The sequence below is a fragment of the Crocodylus siamensis genome, chromosome 4 (genome assembly GCF_052110815.1).
Source record: "Crocodylus siamensis isolate JL-2025a chromosome 4, ASM5211081v1, whole genome shotgun sequence".
Taxonomy (NCBI): Eukaryota; Metazoa; Chordata; order Crocodylia; family Crocodylidae; genus Crocodylus; species Crocodylus siamensis.
The window spans coordinates 9,073,073-9,092,553 of NC_143398.1; the positions used below are offsets into that span (position 1 = coordinate 9,073,073).

General features: G+C 44.1%; 1 protein-coding gene across 1 annotated transcript in view; it reads left to right on the forward strand.

The window, feature by feature from the left end:
* The first annotated feature begins 7,419 nt into the window (after nt 1–7,419).
* ITIH2 (inter-alpha-trypsin inhibitor heavy chain 2) overlaps nt 7,420–19,481 on the forward strand; it is a 45,049-nt gene continuing 32,987 nt past the window's right edge. The window contains exons 1-7 of the mRNA XM_090041683.1: nt 7,420–7,577; nt 9,753–9,827; nt 12,976–13,008; nt 14,212–14,384; nt 14,650–14,754; nt 16,926–17,088; nt 18,385–18,492. Coding sequence (XP_089897809.1) covers nt 7,494–7,577; nt 9,753–9,827; nt 12,976–13,008; nt 14,212–14,384; nt 14,650–14,754; nt 16,926–17,088; nt 18,385–18,492 — 741 coding nt within the window. The 5' untranslated portion in view covers nt 7,420–7,493. The remainder of the gene's footprint in view (nt 7,578–9,752; nt 9,828–12,975; nt 13,009–14,211; nt 14,385–14,649; nt 14,755–16,925; nt 17,089–18,384; nt 18,493–19,481) is intronic.

The window sequence follows — 19,481 nt, forward strand, 5'->3', positions numbered from 1 at the left end:
CCACGTGCAAAGAGCTATGTCCATATATGTATACTGCTTACACACACGTGCACAGTCACATGTATATGTATGGGGAAGAGCTTTCTAATACAGTAGATAAGACCCTTGTCTAGGACGGAGGTAGTCTGTGTTTAAACCAGGCTTTGGTATAGACCAGGGGTGCTCAACTCCCAGCTTGGGGGCCAGATCTAGCCCATAGGGCCATGTTGTCCAGCCCGCAGGGCTCTTCACAGGCCCAGCAATTTGGCAATGGGGGAGTGATGGCAGCATTAATTGCCGTTCTCCTATCGCCAAAAATTTCTGAATCAGTGGGGAGCCATGTGGGCCAGATACTGTGGCCCTATGCACTAAAGCAGGCATGTGGGGCTGGGGGGTGCAGAGCCTGATCTGGGTGGCATGGAGCCCAATCTGGGCAGTGTGGGGAGGGATCAGTGTGTGCAGGGCCCAACCCAAGAGGTGCGGGGCAGGATCCAGGCAGCACAGGATAGGATCTGGGAGCACCAGGGGGTGGGATCCAGGGGTGCAAGGCCTGATCTGGGCAGTGCAAGGATCCCTCTAGGCACTGACCACTCATCTGGCTCACGGGGCTGAAAGGTTGAGCATGACTGCTAGACTTTCTGTATGACTTTGCATGAATCTTCTAATCTACGCTTCATTTGTTCCATGGGAATGGCAATAATCCATAACACAAAGGTATCGCTGCAAGAGGCTCAGATGCTATAGTGGCAGGCGAAGCCATCCCTAGGACTGTGCGGGGCCTGGGGCATATCAGCCCGTGTGGGGCCAGGGAGTGGCAAGCGGCTGAAGCATGGAGCCAGTGGCATGTGGAGGCTGTGGTGGGGCCTGTATGGCACTGTCCATGAGCCCCCCCAAAAGCACAGGGCCTAGGGCAGTCACCTGGTTTGCTAGCCCCCCACCCCCACCCCAAGGGACAGCCTTGGTAGTAGGGGCCATTTTAGGAATTTACTTGTGTAAGTAACAATCACATTTCTTAGGTAACCTCTGATTAGAGTTGACCAGAAGATGAGTGCCTCCCCACTCCCTGCTAAAAATATTTTAAAATACATAGTAATCTCAAATTGAATGGGGAAAAGGTGGAATTCTTCCCCAGGAAGAGACCTCTAGGAAAATTCAGAGCGCTGAAGAGACATTTTGCAGCCTGCTGGCAGCCTGTCCAGAAGGCTGATATCATTTGTACTTTCTTTCTGCAGCTGCAAAGTGAAATGTTGATATTCCATTAAGAAAATTTAAATGGCGGGTTTCCTCCTGCCATCTGGAAGGCAGAAGGTGAGACTGACAAGAGCTTTCCAGTTTGTCGGGTAATGACTGCATCTCTACCACTTCCACTACATGCCTTCCATCTCCTCCTTAGCTTGAGCCACATGCCAGACTAAAGGGAAGGATGAGTACAGGGTCACTAAGGGTATATCTACACTGCTGCTCCAAGGGCAAAGTACAGAAACTCAATTCCATCTCTGCAGGTTAGTCTAAGATGCAGATATTAAATTGAGAAACAACTGGACAGACTTTCACTTTTGATTCAGGAAACGCAGCCACGTACCTGCAGTGGCTCAGGCAAGAAGCTGGGGGGCGCTAGAGCATGGCTTTCTGGCAGGTAGCCAGCACGGGCTGTGTGCTTGCTTCCTTTTTCTGCTACCACCAAGATCTCTGGGATTTGCAGTCCAGACTCACAGCGGCAGGACTTTGCAGGGTTGCTCATCACTTCCTCCTCCTGCTTCCAGGAGTCTCTGGGATTTCTAGTCCACAGTTGCAGCCAGCAGTAAGTTTTTAGCAGGGCAGGGCAGCTCTGTATATGGGGGAAAGGAAGATTAAACCCTCTCCTTGGCCTCAGACTCCAGCCAGGGTTTGCCTTGGTGGGGGGGATAGTCCCTTCTCTGCTGGAGCAGACAGCCCAGTCCAGGACTGCAAAGCATGCTGGGATGCTGGGGGACTCTGATTTAACTTGAACCAGGAAGGGGTCTAGGACAGAAGTTTCATAAACCAGGCTTGACCCAAATCAGTTAAGTCTGATACTACATTCAACCAGGTTTATCTTAAACCAGTTTCTGCCATTTTGAAACTGGGTTATGTGCACTGACCTTCTGTTCTATTACAGGTTTAAACCAGTTTCTGTTCACTTAAACCGGTGTATGCTTAACTTCTGTCCCTAGCTAAGAAGCGTCCCTTGGGGGATGCCCTTCTGCTGCCACTTTCTGCTGGAGACAGAGATCTCTAGGGTGATGACAGCGAGTGCCCCTAGGATATTTTTATCATCTCATTCCCAGGTGGGGTACCTGCAGTGTGGAAGTGAGTAGGCAGGATTTGCTTCTTTGTGATGCTCTGGGGATTGCTAGAGAAGTGGACAGATGTATCCTCTATTTCAATATGAATTTCATCTTCAGTCTTCCAGGTGTCAGCCAGGGACCAGTTTTATTGTGATTCTTCCAATGAAAGGTCAACAGTTTTTGGCACAATTGACATTTTCCCAGGGAAAATGTGAATTGAACATTTGCCACTGGAAAACCATTCCTATGAAAATTCCTGACTAGCTCTTAAATCTGATGCGTGGTACCAGAAGCTGTAAGGCCTTGTATAAAAATGCAAGGTCCTTCTACTGAAATGCAGTGCTTGATTTGTTGTTTTATTTTTTTTGTTTAAAGATTGTGCATGAGTATGGTCTGGAAGATGATGGTCTACAAGATGATGGTCTGTGTTTATTCTGAGACCCTGTCTAAAGGAATAGCACTTAACTCTTTGTGTCCTCGAAGCATAAAGTTAAGCATCCCTGTGAAGAAGACTGTTATAAGTGAGGGTGATTTGCAGAATTTCCCAAAGTTTATGTAAAAGAACCTGGTTTCCATTTCTACATGCTGTTCAGCACCAGTTTGGGCTTCTGGAAATTATGTGACTGCTTTGCATGGGCACATCTTGTTTTCTGTATCCTTTTAAAGCCTCGTGAGATAAATACAAAAGGACCTAAACATTTCATCATATGTTGCCTTGTAATTATGCAGAGCTAACTTCCAACTATCTGTAAGCGCCTATTTTTTTAAAGCTAGTTTGAAGATTTCAAGCCAACTACAAGGCAAAAAAACACATTTCAAATAGACATAGACAGGTTCTGTCTACATAGGTGCACTGGAGGCTCACACTGATGTAAGCAGGAATAGTACATGACTTCAGAGGAAGAGGGAACTTTTTTTCTCATGCTGGAAAATTATCCTAAGCCCATTCAACACAGTTGGTAGTGCTCAAAATGTTGTCTGTCTGAGGGTCTATAGCAGCATCCCTGCTCTATTTTGCCTGAACTGCCTTCCAAAAGGGTTCAGGTCTCTTCTGCAAGTATGTTTGTGCCATCTAGTGGTGACAACGATTTCAGTGAGCTTATACTTTCAAACAGCTCCTAATTTGATCACACATTGGTCTGGAGGGAAAAGCCATATGCATCCAAAGGAGAATGACACTAGACACGAAGTCACTGTTTAAAGAAAAGTCTTTGAGGCTCTGGTCCTGGGCACTGTTCAGTGCTGACCTCTGCAGAGAGGGGCCTGTGTTTGTACAGAGTCTTACTGCTCTGCTTGCAAGACGGTGGTCCTTTGCACACCCAAAAGTTGTACTGCTTAGGTCTGCTAGTATAGTGGGGTGCAATTATACCAGTATAAGCATGCTTTTCTTGACATAGCCTTTTCCCCATACTGAACAGGCAATAAGATGCACTAGTGTGAGGTACAGTACCTGTGTACATTAGGTATAAAAAGATATGATTTGACATAGAAACATAGAAAAGGAGGACTGGAAGGGGCCTCTGGAGGTTATCTAATCCAACCCCCCTCCAGGTACAGAACGACCCCTATCCAAAACATCCTATACAAAGCCATTGTCTAGTTTATTAGACAAACTATGCCATCAACCTCCATACAGCCACAAGACATAACACTCTCACCTACCACAGGTAAAGCAGAAGGCAACATCAACCAGCAGTCTGCTGCTGTGAGGGTTATTAAAATACGCTCCAGAGATCCCAGCAAGAGGGCCAAGCCCCCTGCTACGGAGGAAGGCAAAACCATGCCAATCTCCATGGGGTAAAATTCCTTTCTAACCCCAAATATGGTAATAGGACTGACCCTGAGAGCGGAGGCAAGGCTCTCTAACCAGCACATAACCTGGTATAACCAGTATAATCTATATAAACCAGTGTATCTCAGTATAACTGAGCAATGGTAGCAGTGTAACTCTCCACGCTAGGAGTTGTACTGGTATAACAGATATACCATAAACAAAATCAGCTCCCCCCCTCCCTTTTAAAATAGCTACAGTAATCCAAAAGCAATGTGTAGACCATGCAGTAGTTTGCAGATGATTAAACTGACGTCTGAAGGACTATTGTGCAAAAGAGTGTTGTCTACTTGGGACCTGTTTCATGGCATGGGTTACCCCAAATTAGTGCATTCAAGCTGCTTCACAAAGCTTGAACATTGCAGCCCATGTGGAAACACCACTCGAGTTACACAGACTGACTGGTCAGCTGCTCAGAGTGACAGGAGTACTTGGTCACTCACACTGCCCTACCTCCTCTGCCTTTCTGATTTCGGGGTCTGTCAATATTGCAAGCCTTCTGCCGGCAGACAGCACCCATCACAGAAAAGATGCACGTCTTGTCTACACCTGGATGGCTCCTCCTGGGATGGTAGTCCTCCATGAACAGCCACTGGGCTCGCAGGAGAATGGAGAGGCTCTTCTCCTTCAGCTCTGGGGTACGCAGGTGGACACACACATGTTTTAAGGCCCTGTGACTGATAAACCATCAATTAGTGAGATTTGATTAAAGTAGAAGATTGGAGTGACGTGTGTGTGTACACCACACATGCATGTTCTGCTAAAACCTGTCATTGAGATACAGGCAACAGCAATAAAGTGGAGAAATCTTTGTAAATCCCTGATGGGTGTAATGCCTAATAGTTTGGGTTAAGAAATTATTTAAATAAAAACTAAGTTATTTTGTGTGTATAATAAATATTCTCGCACATAGAATCATAGAATAGTAGGGCTGGAAGGGATCTCCAGAGGTCATCTAGTCCAACCCCCAGCCTGAGGTAGGGTCATCCCTATCCAAATCATCCTGTATAACCCATAGTCTAAACTGTACATAAAACTTTTGTCAGTCTTGACACAACACAGACCTAACACCTTAACCTGCCACAGGTAAAGCTGGGGAGAACCACAGCAGCCCATGTCCTGCTTCTGTGAAATGTTGCCAATTGATCCTCAAGAGATCCCAAGTAGCGGGCCATGCCCCCTGCCACAGAGGGAGGCAAACCCCCCACAGTCCACACCAGTCTGATCATGGGGTAAAACTCCTTCCTGACCCCAAACACGGTGATTGGTCTGAAGCTGAGCGCAGGGACAAGACCCTCTAGTCAGGAACCTCTGGCTTTGGTCCCAGCGGGACCATTGGCAAACCCCAGGCCAAGTCCCCAAAATTGTTATTTCTCCTTTGCTGTACTAGACACTTACTAGTATATTTTATCCTCAGCTCCTACAGACATGTGGGGAGCCTGCTTGGATGCGCTGGAAATCCAGTGCATCAGAGCAGACTTGATTAATAAAGTCTGCTGGAGCACAAAAACTGATGCACTCCGGTGGCCTTCTGCATCATGTCTATCAGTGTCCCCGTGTGTCCCCGCGCTGAAAAAATGTTGACAGGTGCACTTTGAAATAAAACACATTCAATGAGCTTCAGTTCAAAGCGCCCACTGCCATTTTTTCAGCACAGGGATGCTGATACACATGACACGCAGTTGCTTTTAATTCACATGGCTCGCTACTTCAAGTGCCCGGCATCGTGTCCCACAGCACATGTAAAAATGCCCCAAGATTTTCCTTAGCGTGGCTCAAATTTAATTCTGAGATGTCTTTCTTTTTTAGTCTTGGGAGGATAAAACTTCTGCCTGCTGCTTCAGCAGAGAATTATCCTGAAATGATGGGAAAGGGAGAAAGTAAAAGCTACACACATTTGCAGTATTTGCATTATATTAGCACATACATATGTATTCTTAGCTCAGCACCTTTCCTGCATGTTACATGCAAAGTACATCTGTGCGCTGTTCCATACAAGCTTTTCAGGGCCATGGGCATGCTGCACTCATACCCAGTAATGTCAGCACAGGCCTCGACAGCAGATGTGATCCACAATGTCTCTTGGGCCCAGTACACACTTTGCACTTGTTCCTCAGCTAGACGTGCTCTGCACTAGGGTGCATTTCCCTTTTAAAGAGTGAGGTTATACCCTACTGCAGCTATAACTCACTCCAGATGCCTCTGAACCTGTCCCCATGCTGCCTGATGCCTTGGGGGAATGGCATGGGTGCACAGACAAGTGAAAAGGGGAAGGGGTTTACTATGCATCACTGCTCTGATGTCACCACCTATATGCATGATGTTATTCCACAATAAACACAAGCTCAGCCGTGTTACCTCAGCCCTTTTTCATTGGTGGGTAGGTTGCTCTGGATAAGCTTTCATACACCGCAGGGTAAGAGTGCACATGAGCAATTAACTGCAGCGCAGCTCACCGGTAGCATCCCCAGGGATGGGCAAGCAGGGCCCCGCACCCAGACACCAACTGAGAGGGGGCACAAGACTGGCAGCACAGTGCTGCCCAGGGTACAAAAGCTGCTTGTTACATCTTGCAGCTCACCTGCAGCAAAGCCACACCTCTTTTCCTTCACAGTTATTTCTTCATGTGCCTACATCAGACATCAGACATCATATCCTAAGGGCCAGATTTTAGGAGCCTAAAGATACAGAAAGGCACATAAGAGGTTTTCAGTAGTGCTTAGGCATCTAAATCCCATCAGTTCCAAAGGGAGTTAGGTGCTTTTGAAAACTTGACCAGGCCCCTATCTACATCTTTAGGTGCCCTTTGAAACCCTGACTTTCACCCACTGTCTCTCATGGTCTTCTACACTGCCAGAGTGAAGTAAAGGGGTATTCATGTAATGCAAACCCACATCTCATACTGCCTACCCACTGGTGGATAGTGGTTTGGAGATCCTTCAGGTACTGTTGCATTCGTCTCTTTCAAAACTGGTTATTGCCTTATTTGCCATCCGACAGATTTATCTGGAGTACGTTTTCTCTTTGATCTCTCATATTTTTAATTCTTCAAGGTCTGGCCGGCGCCTGACAGAGAATTAGTTAAACACCAGGGGAATCTACAAAGGCAAGAACTCAGCCTATCCAATGCCAAGCTGCTATCAGGGGCATGACAGAGTGAAGACACGGTATTTGCCCAACCATCACCCCTGCCCCCAATGCTGTGCCTTGCATCACAGGGCAAATATTTACCCAGGGCCTAAACAAAGTCAGCGTTTCAAAATTTTGTTCAAAATACTACATAACCTCCCATCATTTCCTAGAACTTGGCTCAGTGTAGGAGAGCTCCTCTATCTAGTGCCTATGCCAGCTGCTCTCAGGAGGCAAGGAGAGAGAAAATGAAGCCTTTGTTTTGCTTCCTGCTTTTATTCTTGATTTCTGAAATGCACAGCTTTGATCTCGTCATCGAGGGGATCCCAGATGTAAGTATTTAAACAGAGGGCCCCTTCTTCTGACACTCACGCCCCTGTTGCCTTCAGCGAGCCCACCGCCGGGTCTATCGATGACTTCTCTTAATGGTTTTGCCTACTCTGCATTCTCCTTTAAGTTTCTTTTACCCTCTGCTACAATTAAGCCTTGTTGTGTTTCACGTACTACCTTGTCTGCTTTCTTAGTGCTGCTCTTTGCTATGGTTTTATTAAACTAGGGGCAGATATTGGCATGACTCTGGATTACTCAGCCCCAATCCAGCCCCAGTGAGGGTGTGCGTGGGCTCAGTACAGATCTCCTAGTAGAGATGGGGCACCACAGAGCGCAGTTCCTTGAGGAGAGGGATCATTGGCACGTCTACTCAGCATAATGCAGCACTGTGTAGAGGTACTTAAGTGAGATTGGTACCCAGGGAAGCACAGTGTGTTAGTCCAGGTGTAACATGGCTTTATTGCTTCAGGTACCCAAGCTAGCTAGCTTGGATATCTCTATAAAGAACTCCATTATCCCATAAAGATATAACCTTGTTTTGCCTTCATCTCAGAATACCATCTGCTTGTGACAGTTCTGATCCAAACTCTATTTATTGTGCATATTTCAAACATTGGCAATTAGCAGACGGGGTGAATTTCAATGAGCCCTAACTTCCTTCTCAAATAATAATCCTAATAACGAGTTAGAAGGAGAAACTTTCTCTTTGTTTCTTGGTACGAGGCCTTTAATGACTCAAAGAGATTCTCTCAATTTTGCAGTGTCTGAGACAAAATAAGTGGTCTGAACCTTGGCCTGCACACCAAAGAGTGATCAATTTAAGTAAAATCTTGAACTAAATAAGGTATTAAACTAAATAAGGCGCTGGATAGAGTTGGTAGGAGAAAGAGTCTCAGTCGTGTGGAAGGATGTGGCTCTTTGAGAGACAATTTCTTCAGAGGGCAGTGAATCACGTTCCCAGTTCCCCACTTGTATCTAGGAGTAAGTTCACCGTAGGATAAAACTAGAGTAATACAGTAAAAAGTGGGCGCATCTACACATGCCGATTTAAGGCACATTAGCCATTTGCAGGCACATTAAGGGGGTGTGTCTACACATGCGTGCCCTTAATTCTTCTTTAAAATGGTGATTTTAGGCTATTAACGCCTAAATTCAATACCTGCAAAAAAGTAGGTATCTGATTTAGGTCCAAATAGCTAAAGCGCCTTAATCCACATGTAGATGTGCTAAGGTGCATTAACGCTGTGTATGTCAATTGACTTGGGACTAACCTTAGTCCCAAATTGGTCTGCACATCACATAAATGTGCATGTAGTCGTGCACCTAAATTGCCTTGATGCATATTAGGCAACTATGCATTAAGTTTAGGTAAACGTAAAAGCATGTGTAGGCACGCCCCATGAGATTACATCAAAATGATGACTGAAAGGAGATCTAATTGTTCCCTTTGAATAAATCAGGGAAGTAAGGTCAAGAAAGGAGGCAAGCTATTTAAACTAAAGGACTATCTTGATCCAGGTACAAATACGTATATTTTCTCACATACAGCACATACCTTTTTCCTAAAAACCAGCTGTTGGAAATTGAAATGCACATAACATGTGAGAAATACAGCAATAGCAGGTTCTGCCACTTACCAGCTGAAACCAAAAGTAAAATCTTTAGTGATCTGCAGGGACCAGAACAATGAGAGGTCCCAGTACCCTAGGTGCTGAAACTCAATTGCTTACTAATAGGAAAGATCTTTTTAAAATTCATTCTTCCTTTCAAGAACAAGGTGCTTTCTATATTCCAAAGCATATTGTATATGAGAAAATACAGTAAATCTGTCATGACTAAACTTAAAAAGCATTTGATTCTGGAAGAGCCTTCTAAAGGGAGGAAGAGCCTTCTAAAGGGAGGATTATTATCCTAATAATTTTAGGATTTGGTTCAATGTGTTTGTGAATGGGGTGATATGACATGTGATAGCAGAGGATGGGACGTGATGACCCAAGAAGTCCCTTCTCAGTCCAACATGAAAGCTAAAGAAGTGGCTCAATTATGCTCTTCTGCATCGCATCCATTCTGTTATCTTTAATGCATTACTACTTCTGAAATAGAAATCTCTGATCTTGAGATCTCCCCTAATGTGACTATTAAAACCATTTCCCTGAGTCTCCTTTTGTCTCCTGCAGGATCTGGAGAATTTACTTAACCTGGAGGTTGATGGATTCGTTTCAAAGCTGATGCCAGGAAGTGGCAGGTACCAGGTACAATAACCATAACATCTTATGAAGCCTAAGGAGGGAAGGTGACAGTACACTACAAGTAACAGTAATGACACGCGTGTGGTTAGCCTCATGCATGAGGAAAGTGCCGTTGACTTCAGCAGAGTCTGCCTGTGTGATCTGGTCACAGACTTGAGGTCAAACTGTCAATGGGGAAGTCACTAGTGATGGAATAAGGAGCCTACCAGTCCTACTGTAAGGCCCCTGGTTCATCTGTACCTTAGGTAAAGCTTGGTTTTACCTATGAAATAAGCTGGTGCTGGTAGAGTTGGTAGAGCAATTAGCTCGGTAGAGCTGGTCAAAGTTTGTTAAACTGTTGTACGTATTGTGCAGATCGTTTTAATCTGTCATGTATTAAAACAGACCAATTTTAAAGTGTTTTCTCTGGGATATTTAAGTGAAATGTTTCTTGTGATTGACAAAAAGGTAATTTAAAAAAAAAAGTTCTTTAATTTCAAAATATGTTTAATTAACCTTTTCTCTTTGGAAATCAAAAATGTGGCTTTGATCTTGTAAGCACTTACAGCCATGGTTAACATCATGCATGCATGCAAAAATGTCTCTGAGTAAAATTGAATCACCTGTGGTGTGGAAAGTTAACTTACATGGGCTTGATTATCATTTTCCCGGAGGCTCTTTTATGATGATCAGACTGCAAAAGAAAGCTTTATATTGGGTATAAATATAATTTGCTCACACTTTTAAGTTCCTTTTCCACTGTCAGAGTGACAAAAAGGGACTTTAGTGCAAAGGAAAATCAGGTCAATGCATATTTGCAAATTTAGAGCCTATATGACTTAGGGCTGGTCTAGACCCTGTGTCAGCATAACGGTAGATTGGGGTAATTTTTTCCCAATACAGTTATAGTAATATAACCAATAGCATGAATATAGTCATGCAAGGGTCTTGTACCAGTATATGTTATTCATCTGCAATCAGAATGACTGTTCTCTTTAACCCGTGGGTTAACAGATGAGCTGAGGTGGCCAGTAGATAACCAGTGTGCAAGGACGACACCAGTAGGCCACACAGTTGCATCTCCATTCACAGCTCCTCACTTCTCTGCATCTCGCAAATTAAGGCAGCGGAAAACAAAGGTTTTGAAAATGCAGGATTGGCATCCTTTGTAACGTGTCAGGAACTGTGATCTCCATTGAAACCCAGGCAAATGCCACAAAAAGCTTTCTAACAATGTTTGTCACACTCCAAATTGGTCACAGTTCACTGGTATCTCCACTTACCCAGCTGTCCAAGTGAGTGATAAACAAGAAAGCATGCTTGCAAAGTGACATTCGTTTATAGTCAGATTCTTTATTGCAGGAGTGGCAAATCCGGGTTACTGGCTACTGATCTTTGATGTCTTGTGAGGTACCATAAAGCCAAAGTTTTCCAGAATGACTACTGATTTTCACGTCTCCATTTCTTGGGTATCCAGCTTAAAGACAATTAAAAGAGGTCTGTGTTTCAGAGAGCTGGTACTCAGAGCTATCTATGAATGAGGTTCCCTCTTAAGGTCTGTTAAGGTAAACAGCCAGAAATTCAGGGTCTCAGTCTCAGTAATCACTTTAAGAAATCTTGGCTATGAGTTTTTTGTTTGACCTAGGAGCTTTTCATAGACGTTCATAGACATTCAGGCTGGAAGGGACCCCGGAGGATCATCGAGTCCAGCCCCCAACTTAAATCCACCTTGCCCTCCATACCCTTACTACAGCCGATGGGAACTTGGTAGTGGTTGTTGCCTTTGTACAGCTTTGTTGGCCAGCTGTTGCCTCATACAACCATAACTGGAAGGGATTGGGATTTGAGCCACATGACCAAAGTTTGTTGAGTTTGGTTCATGATGTCACAGCACCACCGTGGAAGAGATGAAAAACAAAACATGGCTCTAGTGAAGAGCAACACTTGAATCCAGCGTCCGAAGAGGTTCAAAATACAAATGAAGAGCCACATTTTGAACGTGGTCTCTACTTTATCAATGGCATAAATCCAAAACTTCAGATCTACCCACCACCAAGCTTAGAGACATCTGAAATCCGGATCAGGAAGTTTCAGCTGGAGGCCATCTCTAGCTACCTGCAGCATTCCCCAATAAAAACTTAGGTCATATTTATTCACAGTCAGAAAGTAAGTTTCCTCTACCTGTAATCCTTTAAAATATCTGAATAAGCGGAACATCATCTATGCTACCCAGATTTATATCTGTTGCATAGATTCCTCTGGCTACTCAAGCACCAGTTAACTCAGCACAAATTGAATAACTTGAACCTGTATCAAACGTCACAAAAAACCCAAACCATTTTGAGATTCTTCTATATTTTCTGCCTTCTCCCTCATCTTGAGTCTCTGTCATATATTTGTGGTTTATATTTGGGAAAGTTAAGAGCTATGATTAGATTAGCCACCAGAGGTCACTGCTTCTTGACTGAAATGCCAATTCCTGCTATTTTCGTGTGGCAGTAAAAAAATTAGCTTGTTAGTGACCATTATTTCAAGTTTGTAAGTGGAAAATGTTGATAAAAATCATGCAAAATAAAAAATATATATCATTTTGGTTGAAATGTTCCACCGAGTTTCAAATTTTCTTAGAAACGTGAAAATAAATATATTTGCCAGAAAACCCCAAGATTTGTGTTTTTCTCCCCAAAAAAGCTTTTTTGGGGGAGAATATGTCACTTTTTAGCTAGAAAGTGTGGTGAAATAATTCAGAGTTTTCCTGGGGAAGCAGATGCCTCTCACAAAACAAGCAAATGGGCAAAAGAAATGTAACGTTTTGCCAAATGCTCAATTTTCCGTCAGAAATCATTCCAATGGAAACATTGTCTTCAGCCCAAGTTTTGGTTTTGAAAACACCTAAATCCCAGAGGCAGACTTTCAACCATGTCTGACTGGTCTCACGCTCCTAAATCACAAGGGAGCTTTTGAAAATACCACATTTAAATATAAGAAAGAAGTCAAATGGGACCCTGAAAATTCAAACGAAGCGACGTGACTTGATTCTGAGCATTTTGTGAAAGTGTATCTATGCAATGGGCAACGGACTCATTTTTCAGTGGTTAATTGATCTTTATTACGGTCTGAATTTTCAGGCGTGCTGAAGTCTCACCCGCCATTTCTTTTTTTTCTTTGTCAGAGAAGCGCGTCGGACGAGCACTCTGGAGAGTCGGTGAGTTTTCACTTCTGTGAAAAAAATAAAAGGACAGCATGATTTTCCAGTTAATCATTCCCTGGAAATCAATCCCGCTGTTTGTTCTGCTCTTTGGTTGTATCACTGATCGGGTATTCACCTGCTGTCTTTGAACAGTTGAGTGCTTACACAATGCTCTTCCACAGTGATTCATACCACCTACCTTGGTTGTCTAGATTGTACTGATGAAGGAATAAGCAATAATAATAATAGCAATGTGCCCCTCTTCTCCTTCAAAGGCATATGTTTTATAACCATCAGATCCAACCAGGCTGCTCTCCTATTTCCAGTCCTACATCTCAACCACGGCCAGGTTCAATCCAGTCTGTGCCATGCCTCCACCCGCTCTTGTTTCAGGTTCATCTTCAAAAGCAAAAGGCTTGTCAATCCTCATCCTCTCTTACAGGATGTGTTAATGAAATAAATAAAAGGCTTGCTGCCTATGCTTGAACGGTAGCGGCTTTCATTAAAGGAGTGATTCTCGAGCAATCAATAATACTCATGCAGAAGGCTGCCAAGATATTCTGTTACCTTTCGACCAGGCTTATTTGTGTGTGTTGAGTAACAGAATTAAGATACAGTTCACTATTGCTCAGAAATGAAAATAGTGCCCATGCATGTGTTGGCAAAGACAAAACCATATAGGAAAGGAGGTGGGAACTTTACTAACCACCAAAAAACATGGTGGTCTTCCTCCTAGGCCAAGAAACTCTTTTAGGAAGCAACAAGCTGTAGGTTACTTGGCTCTAACCACTGTCTTGAAACTTCTTCACCTGCATCAGTCTGGATGCAGGGGTGGGCAACTATTTTGGGCAGAGGGCCACTTACTGAGTTTTGGCAAGCCATCGAGGGCCACATGACAGGCAGCCCAGGGCAGATAAATATTAATTTACAAAAATTTTTAGGGGCCCCACGGGCCAGATAGAATAGCCTGGCAAGCCACATCCAGCCCCCGGGCCACATTTTGCCCACTCCTGGTCTAGTGTCTTGCATTAATCCTTTGTCAGACAAACTTGTCTCAGATACCTGAGATGCGCAAGACTTTTCTGTCCTATCTGGGTGCCTTTTTGTGAGGAAATGTGGCTGAATACAAGCACTACGGTCAGCAGGGGATGGATTTGGTGCCTAAGTTATTCTATGAACAGACGTCCCAACTTTGGAAAATGCTTTGTTCCATGGCAGACGGACGACAGTGACAAGATAGGTATTTACAGCTACAAAGTCCAGTCCACAATCACATCGCGTCTGGCCAGCACAATGATCCAGAGCAAAGTGGTGAATAATGCTAAGCATCCCCAGCACCTGGTGTTTGAAGTGCAGATCCCCAAAGGAGCCTTTATTGACAACTTTACTATGTAAGTAGCAGCAGTCGTGGCCGTTGTACCGGGGGGGTGTCAACGAATGAATAAAAACATGGTGGGAGGAAAAACATCCCTAAATCTTTATCTTATGTTAAATGCTATTTATAGGTTAACCTTTCGTCTCTCTTATTTAATGCAAAAAATTCCACCGGATCATAAGTAGGTTTCATTTGACTTCATTTTTCATTAAACTAAAGGAAGCCCCTCTTCCCTTTCACAATGGTCTCCATTAGGATCTACCTGTGCTTCTTTTCCTCAGGGATGTCAATGGAATAACATTTACCAGCTCCATTAAAGAAAAATCTGAAGCCAGGAAACTGTATGCTCAAGCCAGAGCCAAAGGCAAAGCTGCTGGAATAGTGAGGTGAAAAGCTTTCTCCTCTTTATTAGCCTTTCATTTGGTTAAAATCTCACTTTATTCTTCCCTGATTGAGAGATTATTCCCTTTCCTGACAGCAGTGTATGACACTAACATAATACACGTGTAATGGCCCTACTCTGGGAAATCACTTAGACACATGCTTAATTTTAAGCCCATGAACAGCCTGCTGAACACTGTGCTGAAGTGCTTCGCTGGAGTGCAGGCTATGCATTACATAGTTGTATAGAAGTTTATTATGAGCAGCTTGTACGTTACAAATATGGGGGGAAATTCATCACTGTGCAGCTGGCCAGCATGATGTCCCTGCACCATTTAGGTCCTATTTGAAGAGTTTACCTGGGAGATAAGTGGTGCACAGCACTTGTGCTGGCTTGAGAGATTGCTCAAGTTCAGTGGCAGCATCACAACTAGGTTGCAGGAGGTTTGGTTCAGGTTTCTGGACAACAGGACCATCAACTTGTTTTTCCTTTTCAAGGCAGAGAAAGTGGCCGCCTGCAAATGCAAGATAGGGGCTGACACTGCGCTACCCAAATCTCAAGCCTGGGGTGGGTTTGAAATGGCATGGAGTTTTGGATGGGAGGAATTCAGTTCCAGGTTTTGATTATTGGATGATACAGGGTGTAGGCTGGGCTCATTGCAAACTTCAGATCTCTCTCTGTGAGTCTTGACTCAAAACACAGCAAAAAAAGAGATGCTTGAAAACTCATTGGGAGCATGTCAGTTGAGATGATGTTTTGTTTAGGAAAAACAATTGAAGCAAAGCATTTTGAGAAAGCTGAAACACCCCTCCGGGAAGAGGAACATTTGGAATGTTTTTTGGTTTGTTGGTTTTGAAACGAGTTGTTTCTGCATTTATTTTTATATTACATGACACATTACAGTCAAAATCAGAAAAGTGGGTTTTTTTGATTGGCCTGAATTTTTTTTTTTTTAAATTACACTCTATGGGAAATTAAGTGTGTATACATACACATATATGTGTATGTGTATATATACACTGCCACACATATATACACAATACGCACACCCATACATGTATATTCTTTCTGTATTGAAATAAAAAAGACAATTTCAGAAAGTTGTATAGTCTGGTGGAAAAAAAGAATTCTGACTCTAATCAGCTTTGCTGTTTGTGTCCCTGGTTTTGCAACACAAAACCAATGATACCAACAAAGCCATGGCCAGATCACTCAAATCACTCTAGACATACCCTGTTCATATATAGTCCTTCTAAAGCACTTGCCTTTCCTGGGGAAAGGCTACTTAGCTAAATGGACTGTTAATCTAAAACAGTTTGGCCCTCCTTGGGAACATCTATATGTGACGCAATAAACTCCGGCACAGTTTGGGCCAGAATTATTGTTGCCAAGTGTTGCATCTACGCATGTGCCTGGGACCGCAGCATGTTGAGCCAGGTCATGGCATCTCTGACTGGCAGGGGACCCCAGGGCTTAGCCTGCTAGCCCAGGTCTGCTCTTGCCCAGCTCAATGTGCTGTGGAGGAACTGGCTGGGACACAAGGGTCCTTCAGTGCAGAGCTAGCTGGCGGGCAGGCCCCACACTGTAGCACCCTTGTGCCTCACCCAGCCACCTCGACATCTACACGTGTGTTGCTGCAGAGTAAAAAATCTCTGCAGCAGGCTAGTACTTGTAAATATAAGTACTAGCCTGCTGCAGAGTTTATTCGTTTCCTGTGGCCTAAGAGAGCTGCACATGTAGGTGCTGAGATGTTTATGGTGGAGCTAGTTAAGCAACTCCACGGTAAATGTCTTGGTAGATGTGCCCTTTATGTTCTTATATTCATGTTCCTCTGGAGCAGTAGCTCTCAGCCAGGATGCTGCAGCGCCTTGGTGCTGTGATCACAGCCAGGTAATACCCCATATGCCTGGTGGAGAACCGGACTGGGCATATATGCTCCACCCCCATCAGCAAAAAGTACACTTAACTCATTTTTCCACTGTCAATTTGACAGCGTTACTAAGTTAATATAGGCCAGCTCCTGCAGTAGATATATATTTTAAGCCACCTTGGAGTCAGCTGAGCTGGGCTTTTAGTAGAAAGCAAGCATTTTAAGTTGCACTGGTCATCATGAGTTTCTTGTATGTAGGGGCTTGCTGCACAGTGATACCATTTTATGTTCTGAAAACCTTTCAGGAGCAATGCCCTTGATATGGAAAACTTCAGAACGGAAGTGAACGTGCCAGGAGGAACAAAGGTCCAGTTTCAAATTCATTATCAAGAAATGATTCGGAGGAGATTGTCGTCTTATGAGCACACTATCTCTCTGAGGCCTGGGCGACTGGCAAAGCACCTTGAGGTACAGCAGATGGTTAAAGGGTTGTGTGTTTGCTACTCAGAGCATGGCAAGTAGCTGGCAGTTGTTTGAATTTCTCAGAAAAGATGAGCACTCATGACCAGGGATCCTGATTTTCTCTGGTTTTAAAAAATCCCCAATTGTCAGTTAAAAAACCCCGAAGTAACCCCAAATCCACATTTTCCATGATTAAAATGAAACACCACCTTATATATATCTATGTAGTAGTGATGCTTCATTTAAATCACAGAAAATGTGGATTTGGGGTTACTGTTTTTTAACTGAAATGTGGGGATTTTTTTAAAGCAGGGAAAACCAGGATCCCTGCTCACAGTTCCTACAATGTGCACTACTGAACAGTTATACACAGCTCATAGCTCCTTGCTTATATGAATCATGCAAGCAAATAGGGATGTCTTATATGAGGAAGGCAAACAGGAGTTCCCCTTTATTTTGAATGCTACCCCCAACTACAGAGAGAAGTGTCCTGCAGGCACAACTAATATTTTGCACTATAAATCTTTCATAGTTTCATAGTTTCTAGAGTCGGAAGGGACCTAAGCAGATCATCTAGTCCTACCCCCTGCCATGGCAGGAAAGAGTACGGGGGTCAAACGACCCCAGCAAGGTGTACATCTTTCCCCTAAGGTCACTGGGTTTTGACTCAGGCCTTGAACTGCAGTGTATGAGATCCTTTTGACTGAAGACCTAAATTGCTCCTGAATCCAGTCTCCAGACTCCTTGCCTGATTTCTTACCCAGTAGGAAAATCAGAAAGGGCTTAAGCCCAATCTTGGGACAAGAAGGGGAAACAATTTCTGTCCTAGTCTCGGCACACACTTCAGAGGTGGGAAAAGCAGCTCATTCTCCCCACTAAATGCTTGACACCATGAGCTTCCCAATGAGTCTTCTCCCTGACAGTGGGACAAGGGGCAGTGACCCAGGGTCTCTGCTGGTAGCTTGGATCCAGAGGCTAATGTGAGGAAGGGTATGTAGAAGGAAGGACAGAAGTGGACCAATTTTTTCTCCTCCAGTAAAAGTAGGATAAGGCCTCCCATTCAACTTCCTAGTTAGAGGTGGGGGAGAGGGTAAGGAGGAGCAGTATTTACTAAAACTGTGTTGTCTTGGTCTGTTTTAATCACGGCTTGAACCCTGCCTGTGGTAAGACTGGGTCCATTCCTAAGGCAACATTCATATGGGTCAGGATCTGCCTTGAACACAATCAGTGGAGGGGGTTCATGAGCCAGGGGTGGGGGTATAATTCAGCTCCACTCTCACTGTCCTTCCCTCTTGCCTTTAGGTAGATGTCCGGATTATCGAGCCTCAAGGACTTCGGTATGTGCATACTCCTAACACGCTGGGAGATCACTTTGATGGACTCACTACCTTGTCAAAGGGAGAGAAAAAGGTAATGCTCAAAGCAGGAGTTGATCTCCGGGAACATTTTCTCGCACGGGGTATATGATTCTCTCAGTATTTGCTGGGACCATGAAAAAACAATTTCATGCTCACCACAAAGAAAGGATGGTTAAAGGGGAGATCTGCCTTGCAAAATGCAGACCATTGATGCTACCACTCTACCTTTAAATAGGGCTTGGGCCCTGAAAAGGAGGAAGTTTCAGACACTCTATGAAGTCCAAGAGGCAATGTTATTATGGTTCCTCATTTCATGAGGGTCAGGTGCAGCCAAAAATACAGTTAAGAACTGAATTATCTGCATATTCAGCAAAAGACTCCAGATTTAGCAAACACTGAATAATGTGCAAATGTACATGCAAATATGTTGGTGAAATTCAGTCCACAGTTGGATTCAATCATTTTAACTCTTTTCTGTTCATATCAACTTCTATCCAAAAGAACAGGAGTACAGGCTTAGTAGTAATTATAGTTGTATTATTACTGCTAATGATTTGGTTGTTCCAATAATGGGCCAATGTTAGATGTTGTGCAAACACAGGGCAGAGGTGGCACTTGTTCCTAAGAGCTTACCATCTTAATACTGGCATGCACAAACACAAATATTGAAAATTTATTATTGACTGTATGATAGCCCTTATTTTCTTTTTTAATGAATGCAGCCAGGAAAAGAAAACCAATACCATGGGTGCAGCTAGACAAGATGAGCCCAGTGCAGCCCTCCAGCCTGCAGCGCTCCCGGGGGGCATGTAGCAGCAAAAGCCGCACCCCCCATCCCGTGCCCCCCTGTCCCACACCCTGTGCCCCGCACCCACTCCAATTTCCCATCACTTTGCTGCCTGCTGCAGCCTTGGGAGCTGCCGATGGGCTGTGCCGCACCCTTTCCCTAATCCCAGGCTCACTCCCTCCCTGCCTCAATGCCATGGGAACGTGTCCCTATTTTTTACATTATAAAGTGAGTTTGCTTTATGTGAATTCAGT